The 15,574-nt window shown below is 37.4% G+C and overlaps 1 protein-coding gene across 28 annotated transcripts in view; it reads right to left on the bottom strand.

Annotated features, from left to right (window-relative positions):
* Nucleotides 1–15,574, bottom strand: part of abi3bp (ABI family member 3 binding protein) — a 188,337-nt gene that overhangs the window by 83,983 nt on the left and 88,780 nt on the right. For 27 of the 28 annotated variants that reach the window (XM_031896045.1, XM_031896031.1, XM_031896027.1 and 24 more), the window contains 3 exon segments: nt 5,536–5,598; nt 5,042–5,122; nt 4,670–4,750 (listed from right to left, as the gene is read on the bottom strand). In XM_031896045.1, the coding sequence (XP_031751905.1) occupies nt 4,670–4,750; nt 5,042–5,122; nt 5,536–5,598 (225 nt within the window). 28 annotated transcript variants of the gene reach the window in all.

Here is a 15,574-nt window from a genome sequence, read left to right as displayed (position 1 = left end):
GTGGCAGATAGCACATCAAAAGGAAAATCGAAAAAATAACTTTAAATAAAAGATAGCAACTGATTTGCATTTCATTGAGTGAAATAAGTTTTTGAACCCCTACCAACCATTAAGAGTTCTGGCTCCCACAGAGTGGTTAGACACTTCTACTCAATTAGTCAACCTCATTAAGGACACCTGTCTTAACTAGTCACCTGTATAAAAGACACCTGTCCACAGAATCAATCAATCAAGCAGACTCCAAACTCTCCAACATGGGAAAGACCAAAGAGCTGTCCAAGGATGTCAGAGACAAAATTGTAGACCTGCACAAGGCTGGAATGGGCTACAAAACCATTAGCAAGAAGCTGGGAAAGAAGGTGACAACTGTTGGTGCGATTGTTCGAAAATGGAAGGAGCACAAAATGACCATCAATCGACCTCGCTCTGGGGCTCCACGCAAGATCTCACCTCGTGGGGTGTCAATAATTCTGAGAAAGGTGAAAAAGCATCCTAGAACTACACGGGAGGAGTTAGTTAATGACCTCAAATGAGCAGGGACCACAGTCACCAAGAAAACCATTGGAAAGACATTACACCGCAATGGATTAAAATCCTGCAGGCGCTCGCAAGGTCCCCCTGCTCAAGAAGGCACATGTGCAGGCCCGTCTGAAGTTTGCCAATGAACACCTGAATGATTCTGTGAGTGACTGGGAGAAGGTGCTGTGGTCTGATGAGACCAAAATAGAGCTCTTTGGCATTAACTCAACTCGCTGTGTTTGGAGGAAGAAAAATGCTGCCTATGACCCCCAAAACACCGTCCCCACCGTCAAGCATGGGGGTGGAAACATTTTGCTTTGGGGGTGTTTTTCTGCTAAGGGCACAGGACAACTTATTCGCATTAACGGGAAAATGGACGGAGCCATGTATCGTGAAATCCTGAACGACAACCTCCTTCCCTCTGCCAGGAAACTGAAAATGGGTCGTGGATGGGTGTTCCAGCACGACAATGACCCAAAACATACAGCAAAGGCAACAAAGGAGTGGCTCAAGAAGAAGCACATTAAGGTCATGGAGTGGCCTAGTCAGTCTCCGGACCTTAATCCAATCGAAAACCTATGGAGGGAGCTCAAGCTCAGAGTTGCACAGAGACAGCCTCGAAACCTTAGGGATTTAGAGATGATCTGCAAAGAGGAGTGGGACCAACATTCCTCCTAAAATGTGCGCAAACTTGGTCATCAATTACAAGAAACGTTTGACCTCTGTGCTTGCAAACAAGGGTTTTTCCACTAAGTATTAAGTCTTTTTTGTTAGAGGGTTCAAAAACTTATTTCACTCAATGAAATGCAAATCAGTTGCTATCTTTTATTTAAAGTTATTTTTTCGATTTTCCTTTTGATGTGCTATCTGCCACTGTTAAAATAAACCTACCATTGAAATGATACTGTTCTGAGACTTTTCATTTCTTTGTCATTGGACAAACTTACAAAATCAGTGAGGGGTCAAATAATTATTTCCTCCACTGTACATGTTAATAATAATAATGATTTTTAGGATTCGGATTTGGTTCGGTCAGGACCATGAATTCAGTCGAATCCGAATCCTGTCAATATAGCAAAGTGTAAGAGCGCACACCTTTTATTATATTTAACAATGGAGATGCAAAGACATTAGAGAAAACCCATTTCGTAACCCTTTTTTAAATTTTTTCTTCCTGATGAAGATCCTTTATGGGTTGAAACGCATTGGGCTATGCTTGTTATGATGTGTTTTTGTATTGAATACATTTTCTCTTTTATTTATTTTCTTGAGTGTGCAGTTACTTTTTGCTTTCTTGAGTCTGAATCCTGCTGAAAAAAGACAAATTCTGTCCGAATCCCAAACCAATCCTGGATTCAGTGTATCCCTAATCTGATCTCTCAATTCATCACTGCAGTACTGCATGAGTAAATTTCATGAGGTATTCTCTCCAGTCAGATGATTGGTGTGATTTCTTTGTCAAAAGGTTTTTAACAACGGGGTTTAACACACAAAACAAAAAAATTGTAAGTAATGGTTAGCGTACTCAGTGTTACCTTGCTTAAAAATAAGGTTTTTACATCTATTGTTATTCAAGGCATAGACCAAAACTGGGGCTTGTATACTGACAGGCTGCTAATCATCATTTATATTTATACTGCAAATGAAACGGTGGGAAATTGAGTTTTATGAAACAATGCAAGGGAGAACGCATACTGATACTGCTTTCTAGAGAAATAATTCACATTTGTTGTTTGTGGTAATTACAGATATTTTATATATTTTCCTATATTAATGCACAGAATAATTAATCTTATTTGAGAGGCACAAAAGCATAATGAATAGTGCAATACCTTGATAAAAATAATGGCAAAGTGCATTTGATAATTCATCTCACACATTAGTTGCCTTTAGTAAATAGATACCCTTGTGTGTTTGAAAGTTTGAAAAAATTAGCATCATCAATTGTGTTCACAAACTACCAAATGACTGGAGGGACATGAGGAGACAATCAAGGGACATTATCAAACCATTTTCAAGAATCTATTCATAAACCCCTGACCCTTTATGCTGTTTAGAGGAATATACTGTACATGAGATAATACATGATGTATCTTACAAAAAAAAACTACTCAGTTATATGACTTTACAGATCCAGTTTGGCTTTGGCTACTTCCTTTAACACGGTAATGCTGGAAAAGCCCCAATGGCCAGGATGATGTAGCATTATAATTATTTTACAATGAAGCTATAAAATATATACTGTTAGAAATAAACCTTAAATGCATTTAAAATTATGAGAATTATAAAACTAAAACACAGTGAACAAGCTCTGAACCTTACTGGGAATTGATTTGGATCACAATTTAAGAAACAGATTGTTTTACAGAGGAATTATCTCAATCTTCAAAAGTTTTCAAAAGCAATGGATTGTAGAAAATGTAAGTTGGTTCAGGAATCGTTTGCCTGATTGGAAATACTGATAGAAAATAAACAGGATGAAAATTATATTTTGGCATTTAATAATAATTCTGTTGTACCTATTTATTATTTTATTATCTTGTAACTGAATTGTTCCATTTGTTTTACCAATTTAGTTACATGTCTCTTCAGTTTTTCTAGCTCAATATCCTTTCTATAGACTGGCACCCAAAATTGTGCTACATAATCAAGGTGAAGTCTGGCCAGGGATTTATAAAGATGCAAATAATGCCTGAGTCAAGTACAAGAAAGTACTTCATTAGCTTTAACTGAAACTAACTGACACTAACTAGAATTACCCACAATAAACCCCAAATCTTCCTCAGTTAAGGAAGACCCAATGTCATTATATTGTTATTTAATTACATATATATGTTGCCCAGTGCATAACCTAGCTTAACAAGCTATTCATTGAAGTGCAAATGGTATAATCAAGGCTAATATTACTTTTTAATCAGCAGCCTTCCATTTAGTTCTGAATAAATGCTTTAGATAAATGAATTAAATTAAGTTACAGCCTAAAGATTTAAGTTTCTGTCTAGCAACTGCAGAGTTAGACTCCCTTATAGCACAAGCTCAAAGGAGACCATGTTATCAGCAATATTCCCCACTGTTAGTAAAACCAAAAAATCAACTTTTTCGAGATGATTCCTTGACTAGCTAAGACAGAAATTTACCATTTAGCAAAAAAGCTTAGCTTTTTCTGACTTGGTTACCCCATTACTATAGTCAATATCTGGGTAATCGATCTTGCACAAAATTTTCACCTATCCTATTTGTGAAGCTTTTTAAATTTGAAATAATAGATGGGCCTCCTTATTTACACTGGTAAGTGTGTACCCTATTCCAGTGATAACTAACTTAGCAAGCTTATGTCCAACTAAAAATTCCCATCTATAAGTATACTTCTTTAATTCTGGTTTTACATATAGACAAAATTGTCCACCTTTGATATTCGTTCTTTCCCCCATTTAAATTAAAAAAAACAACCTGCCTACCTTCTGTCAGTAATACCAGTCGTATCATAATTTTCTGTATGTGTGATCTAGGTCTCCTATTTTGCTAGACAAGCTAAACAGATTACCACCATCAGTCTTTATCATAACCAGTTTCTCTATAACTACACCGAACTACATATGTGTTGGTCTCTCCATTACTGTCTCATAATTTTATAAATCTGTCGGGGTGCCCAGCAAAAACAGAATGCTTTTTAAACCCCCACACTAGGCTTTCTCTTACCTAGCTAACTACTTATAAATACTGCCATACCTTGGTTCACTTCCTGTCTCTTAAACCATTCATTATGTCTCTAGTTATGCCTATATATATATATATGTGTGTGTGTGTATGTGTTTTTTTGTTTTTATTTTACATATTGAAATTTTCTCCATAGTCTGGTTTAGACTATTTCTAAATCAGACTGGGGGCTGTATCTGGACAAACAATACAAAAATATAATTTTAAAAAGATGAGAAAAAGTAATCTCTTTTTTCATAAAGAGTAGCAAATATTTATATTGCTTTCCCATGTGTTATTAGTTTGGATCTCTAGACATTGCTGGACACTAGACATTGAATGGTTTTACAGTAGAGCTGCTTAAACTAAAGAAATGTAGCTAAATGTAGTACTAAAAGTGTGCATATTTTAAGTATATTTAGTTCATAACCTGGATTATTGTACCAGTATTTACCAGGGTTATTCTGAGGCTCTCCATGGTTAACATATGCAAATGTTTTAGAGGAGGGATAAACAGACTGAGATTCTAGGGATTCTGAAAGAAAGACAAAACATTAATAACAACTAATTCATTAGTGCTAGAAAAGCAACCAGAATATAACAAAATATGGTCTGGCACCAGGAGAAGCTAAAAGCAATTATGAAGCAGCTAGAAAAGAACAAAGAATTAAAGTTACAATAAAAGATGAAGTGTTTTGCTGTGGAATGCAAAGGAATGAGCCTTGAAATGGAAAAGTTCAGCGATGACTTCCTAGAAAGAGAAACTACATGATGTAATGAACCACTCTTTGTAAAGCTTTGAAAAGTGGCATGGATGACATGTTACCCATTGTTCCTCTGACCAATTCTAGAGCACCAGTTGGCGAATCTGTAGTTAAATATTCCACAATTGGTTGATCTGTCACTGCTACAAAAAATTCAAAAAATGACAAAGATGTAGGCAATAATACAATTAGAAATGTGCTCAACTTTTTTTAAACTTCCTGAAATGAAAAATATGCACATTATTACTTGATTTTATGAACTTGCTCATTTATAACTAGCATGCTTATTAAATACACTGCTTCCTCTGAGAAGCCATAGCAATATAACAGACAATGGCATGAGATGTGAATAGAGTCATACATAGATTTCCGCTAGAATAAAAATATTTAAACAATAACCATAATTTTGAGTTCCAGTTTGCTTTAATGTTATTGGAAAATACCTGGAATAAAAATTTCATGAAAAATAGCAAATGCATACCTCATTTATTCATAGAAAGCATTATCACATAATGTAGAACTTTGCCATAATATAAAATGTCTGAAATCACATTACCTGGTTTGTAGACTTCTGTATTAGGTTTTTTTGTGGTTTTGGGTATTGATGGAGGTTCTGTAGCTATGAAAAAATAAAAGGTTAAAATTTTGAATATAATCATGGTTATTATTTTCACACAAGACAAAAAATACATATTTTCTCACTATACTAATCTTTAGACTTTTAGTTTTCCTTTTAAAGTATTGTTTTACAATATTTTTAAACTTAGCAGGAAGAACTCAAACAATTACAACCAGGGAGTTCATCAAGAGCTGAGGAAAAACATCTGTCACATCAATTTAAAGGTTCCAAAGGGAATTATCTCCAATTTGGCAAACACTATGCATATATTTAATCCCAGTAAAAAAGTAAAAATCAGACTAATGACATATTAATTACAGCAAAAGAGAGTGAAAACAATATGGGGAATGTTTATTAATGCTCTATATTTTTTTTTTATCAAGATTATTTTAAGATAATTTGAAACTGGTCATAAATATGTGATTTTAAATGCATTTTCTTATTAAGTACATAAAGTAAAGTAAGCTTTAGAGTTGTATTAAAGTCATCAATGACTATATAGTATGATCCAAATGCCCCCACATATGAAACAGTGTTAAACAGAGAACAGGATGCAACAGGGGCCTTTTCCAAACATGGCATTCAAGACAAAGCATGAATATTAGTGGAACAAATGTATCAAATGTGCCAGGTTCATTTAGGGTATGTTTAGTACTTCAGTTAAGTAGTCAGGTATGAGCAGCTGATGGTCTTTTAGATGTTGTTTTACTGCAACGTTAAGAAATCCTATTGAAAGCAAAGTATGTTGATGGGTGCTAGAAATTTTAGTCCAGTAACATCTTTAGAACCATAACTGTCTTCATTTGCAAAGTATCCTCATATGATATCATACGGAAACCTTTACAAAACCACACAATTACCACAGTTACTACTTTGTAGTTTTGTACTTCAGTAGCTCCTTAGTAGCAGGCTAAAAACTTCACGGGGCATGTCTAAGTACGAAAGTTATTCAAGAAAGTTTTTGAACTTGAGTCGGAATAGCAGAACTTGCACGACTTTTTCCTATGGCGCACGACTTTTTCGTACGGCGCACAACTTTTTCGTATGGCGCACGACTTTTTCGTATGGCGCACGACTTTTTCGGACGTTTGCACGAAAAAATCGCAAAGGTTTTACCGTTGTTTACAATTGTTCGGTACGAAAATTTCGTGACTTTCGGATCGCCAATGCGATATTATTGTGACTAATACGATTTTTTCGTAAGCATTTTCGTGATATTTGCGATCTTCCAAAATTTTCGTTTCCAAAACGATTTTTTCCCATTCGTGATTCGGATTCGTGTATTGGTAAATGTGCCCCAAGATGTTTTGTGTTCCAGCTTCTAATGAGGTGAAATAGAGTTTTATTTTATGTAAATATTCAAGGCAATATTCAGCCCAGCCAGCGTGTGGCATTAACCTTCAGGATGGCCTGTAGGGAAAAACCCTTATAGGAGCCTATATAAGGAGGTGCAGGAGCCAGGAATTTCCTCTTTGGTCTGATAACATTAAAGTCAAGACAGACTTTGGAGCTAGACCAGGTTGGAGGCTGCACCCTGTTAGGACTAGGGGTGTTAGGAGATTGATGTCAGCTCACTTTTAGAAGTGAGAGGTAGCCAGGATAGTTAGCAAGGGCAGCCTGTGGTCTTGACTAGAAGATTGTGTTGGGGCAAGACCCTGGGCAATTGTGTGCCAATTAGGGAATTGGAGTGTTCATGTGGAGGAGCTGTAGTGAGACAGATCAGGAAAAACTTTTAGACTGTTAGCTAGACACAACAGAGAAGCAGGAAGAAAGGTTTTATAGGATAGGGAGGCCCTGTCAACAGCTAATGGCACTCTTCTAGTGCATTTTCCATATGAGGATGTGTGAGGATACTCAGGAGAAGTGTTTATTTGAGTAACTAATTTATACTGAAACGTCGGAATTTCAGTGCTCAAGTCTTTACCTTGCCACCCCTGTGAAAAGCTGCTAAATAAAATCTGTGCCATGGTTTGTCACATTTCTTTGTCAGATACCTACTTTACACAGCAAAGGCCTGCACAAGCACTTTCCCAGACAAGAGATCTCCAGCTGTTACAAGCCCTTTCTCAAACTTAAAAAAGGTTTAAAGACCTAAATGTGTAGTGTTTTCACAAAGTATGAAGCAGCCAACAGCATTGATGACATATATTTGCCATACATTTCTTGTGAAACTAGTGGAACATCAGGAAACCATAATTCTGCTCCTCAACAAAACCTTACTAACAACCCATCTTTTTTCAGTATGTTTATCCATTCTACAGATACATCATGTTTACTTACATTATCAACAAAAGATTTTATTGTTCAGTGCAAGCTTCATTTTATATTTTTTTTATATCAAGGAGCACATTTAAACCTTTGGCACATTTAAAATATAAAACATATGTTAAATTAAAACACATGAAAAGCATTGCAGGATGTAAAAAAAATCACTTTAGTTCATATAAGCTTAAAATCGCTGCATTTTGTTATAGGAAATGTGACTTTAGGAAAAATACATTCTAAAGACAAGTGTCTAAAGTGGCTTTTGGCAAGCAATACTTTCACATTTGGAAATAATTCAGTAAAAAAACACTACTCTTCTACTCATTCTTTGGTGTTGTTCAGTGTATTTTCAGGATCTTGTTGTGTTTAGGAGTATTTTAAGTTGATGTTTGCTTAAAATTGTATTAATTCTGGGAAATTATTAGACGGGAGACATGGGGGCAGATTTATCAAAATGTGAGTTTGGAGCTTAATACATAAAAACTCACCCACATTCTATTGATTCCTATGGGATTTTTAAATGTGTCTTTATCAAATAGTGAGTTCTAACTTTCACCCATTGATAAATAAGCTTTTAAAAATTCCATAGGAATGAATAGAACATGGGTGAGTTTTTATGAATTAAGCTCTAAACTCACTTTTTGATAAATCTACCCCTTGGAGAGACGCAGCTGTCTGTCCTGTTGCTCAGTACAAATAAATAAATAAATAAGCAAACAAGCAGACTAAATGAGCACACAAACAAAGTACACAACCGATAGCCATACCAAATGAATAATGTGTAATGTGTGGCTTTAATTTGACGTTTGACACCATTAAAGGATCTATTCACTTAAGGTTGGTAATGCCAAAGATTATTTAACAATGTGGTAAAGTGACCAAAGAAATAAGTAAAAATTTTTAGAGACTGTAGTGTGATGTTTTGTTGTCTAACCAAATTTTTCTTGGTGATCCAGGTCCAGTTGCATAACAAAAGAGAAATATTGAAAATGAGATGCCAATGATGTTATTGAAAGGAGACTTAAAATTACTCTGAGGGTCACTAAGAAGGAACAAATATACCCTTAGGACAGATATCCCAAGCAGTAGGGATACCAAAACAACATTTTGGTTCACCAAAGCAACATAGCAGCAGTATGGCTTATTATTTTCATCCCAATCGGGCCGAAGCAGAGGGGGGGGGGGGGGTTATGTGGTAGAGTGAGCAAAGAAGTAAGTAACCTTTAGGTTCTTCATAATGGGAGATGCAAGTTTCATGGGAGATGTTACTAAACAAAGAATGTCAAATTATATTTAAAATGTGAATTACTAACTCAACAATCTCAAAAAAACCCTTTATCTCTATGAAACCAGTACCACCATTTTTGTCATCGATTCAATCAGCTAATCAATGTACATTAACACCATTTATGTGCCCAGTCATGGTAGGTAATATAAAGATTGATAGAAAATAGCAAATCTACTGCAGGCATACTTGCCCCAGCTACTGTTTACCCCTAGAATACAATTACATAATTAAAAAATATGTATAAGCAGTCAAGCTGGCACTATAAACAAGTTAGAGTAGGAATGGGCTATTCTTTTAAACCAGTGTATTTTATGGCAGGTTTATACAAAACTAGCTGGATATCCCTTCTCATCAAAGGGTTGGGCAGGTAGAACACCAACAGTGTGATAGGTAGGAAAGCTCACCGGCATAGTCCCATGCTCTTTTGGAGGTTAGGGCAAGGCATATTTGCTAACCTATTTCCCTAGCACTTCTGTGTCCCTAACCTAAGGCCAGTAATGCCTGTTAGGAAGACTACTCCTTTGCTATTATCCTTGATGGAGCAAATGGCTGCTCTTTCTATATAATTCTGTCTGAACTCACCACTACTAGAGGGTGCTATGAAATATGCTGCTATACTGTCTTCTCCTCATTCACGGGACCCTGTCCCCGACTTTAATTTGGATGAATATGTGGCTACTGGGCCGGATCTGTACCCAGGCTCAATGGAGTGGTGCTTCAGGTAGCAGACCGGCAGCCAGAGAGGAAGTCACACCCTCCTGCCAGACACTATATCAGTCTGCAGGGGGCGTGTACAACCAGGCTAAACCTATAAGGGATAGCTATACAACTGTAAACTAAGTACAAGGGCTTCTGCCCAATAATAGTAAAGGTGTGAATAGGTAGGGGATAAAGCCATAGTGAGCTTAACCCTATGGGTCCCTACACAAGCTATTCCGATTTTGGGGCTCATTATTGCTATTTTTTCTAGTTGTTTTAGATGTTACCTTGTCTAGAAAGAAGAACTGCTTTACCTTTTGTTTTATAACACCATGACATATTGTCAGGTATTGTCTCTGCCTCAGACAGACCTTCATGACCTTTAATATGCACCTTTCAAGGAAAAAATCACTCCCTTGTGATATACTTATACATATCACAAAGACTTTCCGTAAGACAAATTGCCATGTATACCTCTATATGGAAATCCTTATGAATAAATGCAATATTCATCAACACCAGTAACTTGGTGAGATTCTTTTTCTTTAATGCACAATTCACCACACAATAAAGATAAAGTCAAATTCTAGATATAAACTTTATATATAGCTGATAAGCAGAATGTAGTATGGATGTTCCCGTTAAAAAAAAACACTAGACCTAAAATAATATATTTTGTGTTGACAATGTATTTGGCTAATAAACAATGGATTTATGTAAGCAACAAAAAATGTCTACTTTCCAATGCTTTATGCATTGTAAAGCAAATATTTTCCCTCCAATGAAGTTATTCTGAAGTGAGGATTTAAACATATCTGACAAAAATTACCATCATAGATCACTTTTACACAGCATTTTTTTTTCATTAAAAAACGGCTTTCTGTGTGCTTTTATTAAAAGGAAGATATAGCCAAAAAATAGAAGAAAGTACCTAAATATTTGCCAGAACTGTCACAGCTGTGTAGAAACTGAACAAAAAAATATCAACGCGGATTCTGAAAGACTGCCATAATGGATGTCATCCAGCCCCAAATCATCCTCTCACAAGTGCAAAGTAAACAGTTTCTGACTCTCAGTACTATCTGTCATAGTATAAGTAATTTACCATGATTAATTTACAGCATATTGTGAATACACCTGTTCTCATTTTAGCTGAAGTAAATCCAAAGGAGAACTTAGGTCTAAAAAAATATGGTTCTAGCAAATGTGCTATATTTTATATATTAAACTCAGGGGGGAACTAGGGGTAGGCAGAAAAGGCACCTGCCTAGGGTGCAACGATGGTGGGGCATGAGGCAGGTACCTCTCCTGCCTACCCCTAGCTGGCTCTCCCTTGCCTCCGCTGTTTGATATTGTGTGGCGTCCCACCCCCCCCTGCACATACACGCACACCAGGGGGGCAGGGAGCAGAGGCTAGGTGGCTGTCTGTGTTGCCTAGGGTGCCGGTTGGCTTGCCCCCCCCCAACTAAACTTACCGTACCAGACCACTGGTTCAGCAACCAATATTTTTAGGGACATTTTCAGTAATGGTGATTTTCCAAAATAGTCTAACATTGTGTAACTTATAGAAAAGTACCTAAAGTTTTAGGGCAAGCAGCCGACACAAAAGCATGCTCTGATCAAATGTCTAGGGAAAACAGCATTTGAGTTTAAATTGCAATTATTCATTTTTAAAAAGCACATTTTTTTTAAAGATGTTTTTAAAGATTGATGTTAAATGCAAATATAGTAGAACTGACCCCCATCTCCCTTCTGCAACTGTGCCCTGCAACTTGTATGTGAATCACTGGGAACTATTTTACTCCTTTATTGGCACATGTCATACATGTTATGTCAGATACTATTTATTGTGCACCTAACAATAATATTGGAATTCATCAGAAAAGGCAATCTTGAACTGAAAATTGTCATTCATAGTGAGTGTCTACTCATAGAACTACAAAATCTGACCATTTAAAGCTATACAGTATATTACAAATGTTTGAGAAAAGTAATGATTGCGGCTTGCTAAATACATTTGTTTTTCAGATAGCAGTCTATTGAACTGCACGGGCATTATATAAAGCAGTTATTTATATTCCATTGGGTAGTGGAGATTATTATTATTATTACACATATTTATAAAGCACAAAAAGTGGTTCAGTGCTGTACAATAAGATGCAGACCTTATAATCCATAAGGGATATAGTGAAAAAAATACTTGCATGAACAGCAATTCACATAGGTATCCATAAATAATATATCAATAATATACAGCAGTTGGTATGTTCTCAAAGTGCTGAGCTTCTAATATGGAAATATTTGTGCTGGCTTTTGTATTTGCTGTCACTTTCCACTATGAATTATCACATATATCTTGCATGGTATTGTAACACCTATTTCAGCTCAATAGCTGCCTTCCCGGACTAGTACCAGTAGAACATGGGTTACACTGTACTCTCTTACCCAGAATGGGCCTTCGCTAAGTGGAAGAGGAAGGTGAGGGTGTTGTGCAACTACACCTCTCTTGCTGCTATGCAGAAAAATGAAAACAGAGGGCGCCAGAGGTTCTTGCAAATAACAAAATGATAAGTGTTTATTGAACATCCACAGGGTTTACTCACAATACAGCTTCAGAGGCCATTGGTACATGCAACATATACCGAGTGTATATTCAGACTCACACTCTCCTGCGGGCAGACTGGCAGGAATCTCCCTTCACCTCTGCGACACACCCTGTAGTGGATCCCTCAGGGAATTCTCTCTCCTGATTCCCTATTCACTTGGATCCCTACACTACAGGCAATGTGGCCTGGGAGAACTATCTCCAGAAAAACTGCAAATCCTATGCAGGAGCTCATGCTGCTCATTTTAGCTCAACCCTAACTGCCTTACACTCCTAGAGTGTACTATAAAGGGAGCTACACCTGCCTCTATCTAATGCCTCATTCACGGGGCCCTGTTCCCCGACTTCACTGGGCCTGGGCCCATGCCCTGGGCTCTCAGCACACATCCACCTTGTCCCTAAGGTGGAAGCAAACAACAGGAAGGTGCCACTCCTCTCCCAACACTATACCAAAGTCAGGCAGGATGTGGTCACTATACCTTCTAACCAATAGCACACATGTTAATGAACTCACTTAGATACATTCCCTTCTGCCCAGCAACTAAGGGAACTGAACCTGTAGGGATTTAAAGCCATAGGGGCCATTTAACCCTATGGGTCCCTACAGTATCTTGCCTGTTAAGCAAAGGATAGCTTACAAAATCCTTCTGCTAACATTCAAAGCCCTTCACTCCTCTGCTCCTCACTACATTTCTTCACTGGTCTCCCTGCATGTTCCTGGTCGTCTCCGCCGCTTCTCTCAGAGCCTCCGTCTTTTTACACCATCCACACCCACTGCGCTCTCTCGTCTTAAACCTTTCTATCTCGCTGCTCCTTACCTCTGCAACTCTATCCCTGAATCCCTCCTTAGGGAAAACTCACCCACTCTCTTTAAGAAAAAGCACAGCTGTTACCTTCTGCAGCACTAAAACACTATTTTGCCCAGTCCTGCGCTTAAGGGCAAATGCCCATACCTGATGCACTCTTACCTTCCAATTTGTGCCTGTATGTTACCCAACCACTTAGATTGTACATTTAGCAATCCAACTCCTTTCACTGGTCGTAATCAAGTTTTTGACCCAACTAACTATCTGGTTTCTAGTAAACTAGATAATAGTTTAAAAAACAAATAGGAGAGCTGCATCAAAAGAAATTCAAATAGACACATTGCATAACACACCTGTAACGTTAAGCAGAAATGCAATAGAAACTCAAAGTGAATCATCTAAGAATAAATTCCAAATCAGAGCAAGTTAGATGTCATGCTTACTTTGTCATGCTCAGGTTGAATTATTAAATTATTACTGGCTGCATAATATTTTACTGAAAATGCTAACCATTGTTCAAGTACTTTCAGTGGTTGTCTGCCAGAAATTTTCCACATTATTTTCAACAGTGTTTAAACATCTAGTTTAAAGGAAAACTATACCTCCAGAATGAATACTTAACCAACAGCTTGGTTATACTGTATTAAGTAGCCTATTAAAGAAACTAGAATACATATATTAATACATGTTGCTCTTGGAACCACCATTTTGTGATGCTCTAAGTGCTACCTTAGAGAACACCTGACAGGAAATAATGCAGCTCTAACTGTAACAGGAAGAAGTGTGGGAGCAAAAGGCAGAACTCTGTCCATAAGTGGCCTAGCACATATGTATGCCTTGGCTTGTTTGTGTGAACCATGAATCATTTGATCCCAGGGGGGCAGCCCTTACTACTTAAAGGGGTTGTTCACCTTTGAGTTAACTTTTAGTATGAGTTAGAGAGTAATATTCTGAGATAATTTTCAATTGGTCTTCATTTTTTATTATTCATATTTTTTTTAAGAATTTCAATTCAGCAGCTCTCCCATTTGGGGAGTTTTAGTAGCTATTTGGTTGCTAGGATGCAACTTGCCTTAGCAACCAGGGTGTTGTTTGAATGACTAATAAATGAATAGGAGATTAACTTAATAGAAAAATAAGTAGCAATAACAATTAAACTGTAGTTTCACAGAGCAATAGTTTCTTGGCTGCAGGGGTCAGTGATGTAGAAGTAGAAGGCAACTAATTCAGAAACTATAAATAATACAGTAAATAATGAAAAGTTGCTCAGCATTGGCCATTCTATAACATACTAAAAGTTAACTTTCCCATGGCGATAGGGGCACTTGCACATGACACAAGAGAAGGTAGGCTGGTTGCGGTAATGCAAGGAGCGACATGAACATGGTAAGTGGATTCATATACCTTTAAACAATGACACTGCATTACACAACAACTGCATCTGTTTCTGTGCCAAAACTAATGCATTTTTGAAGCCCCTCCCCATAGTCTTCTTGGTGCCTCCACCAACTCTAAATATGCCCACTAAGTAATTACACATGTAGGGATCCCAAAGATTTGGGCCCCTTAGGTGGGTTCCCCTTTAGACAGACACCAGACGGTGGCCTTATGGGTTATGGACACCTAAAGGTGGTCCTGGTCGCTTATGTGTGAAAAGAGAGTTTCCCTGTTATTCAGCAGAAACCACTAGGTGGCAGTGTGCTGCAATATAAAAAGGGATGACACCCATTTTGTGCAAGGTTTTAGTCCTGGAACCTCCCTCTGTGAAGAGGTTAGCTACAGGATCGAGTTCTAGCTTAGGAGTTTATATTATAGTTCGCTCTAGGAGTGACAGACAGGAATATCTAGAAAGGGCAGAGGGAAGCCCCACCAGGAGGTAGCAAGGTTAATACCTCCCAGCATTCATCGCCAGAGTTCAGGGTAACTAAGTGGTCTCAGGGATAGTTTCAGTTTAACCTGTCCCTACCCTGGGTGGAGGCATGCCAAGTAACAGCAATATTATACCTGACCCCCATAGTAAGTGGGGACACAGGGGACACAGGATTGGTGCCTCCACCAATCCAACTATACCCACATAATAACACAGTTATGGGCAGAACATAGCAAAATGTTATATATTTTAATTTTAGTTAAAAATTGTGGATGAATAAGCTACAGTTTGGATTTCTGTATTCTTATGGCAAAAGCACAATAATGCATTCTGGGAAATGCATATAACGTTTTTTCCAGATTCAGAATTAGTAACACATAGGCAGAATTGCTAAAGGCGTACTCTTCCATGCTGGAAAGACATTTCTAGAGAAAATTTTCCAT

Source organism: Xenopus tropicalis, chromosome 2, assembly GCF_000004195.4.
Source record: "Xenopus tropicalis strain Nigerian chromosome 2, UCB_Xtro_10.0, whole genome shotgun sequence".
Taxonomy (NCBI): Eukaryota; Metazoa; Chordata; class Amphibia; order Anura; family Pipidae; genus Xenopus; species Xenopus tropicalis.
The sequence above is the reverse complement of the archived record's forward strand: the minus strand, read 5'-3'. Positions and strand labels throughout refer to the sequence as shown.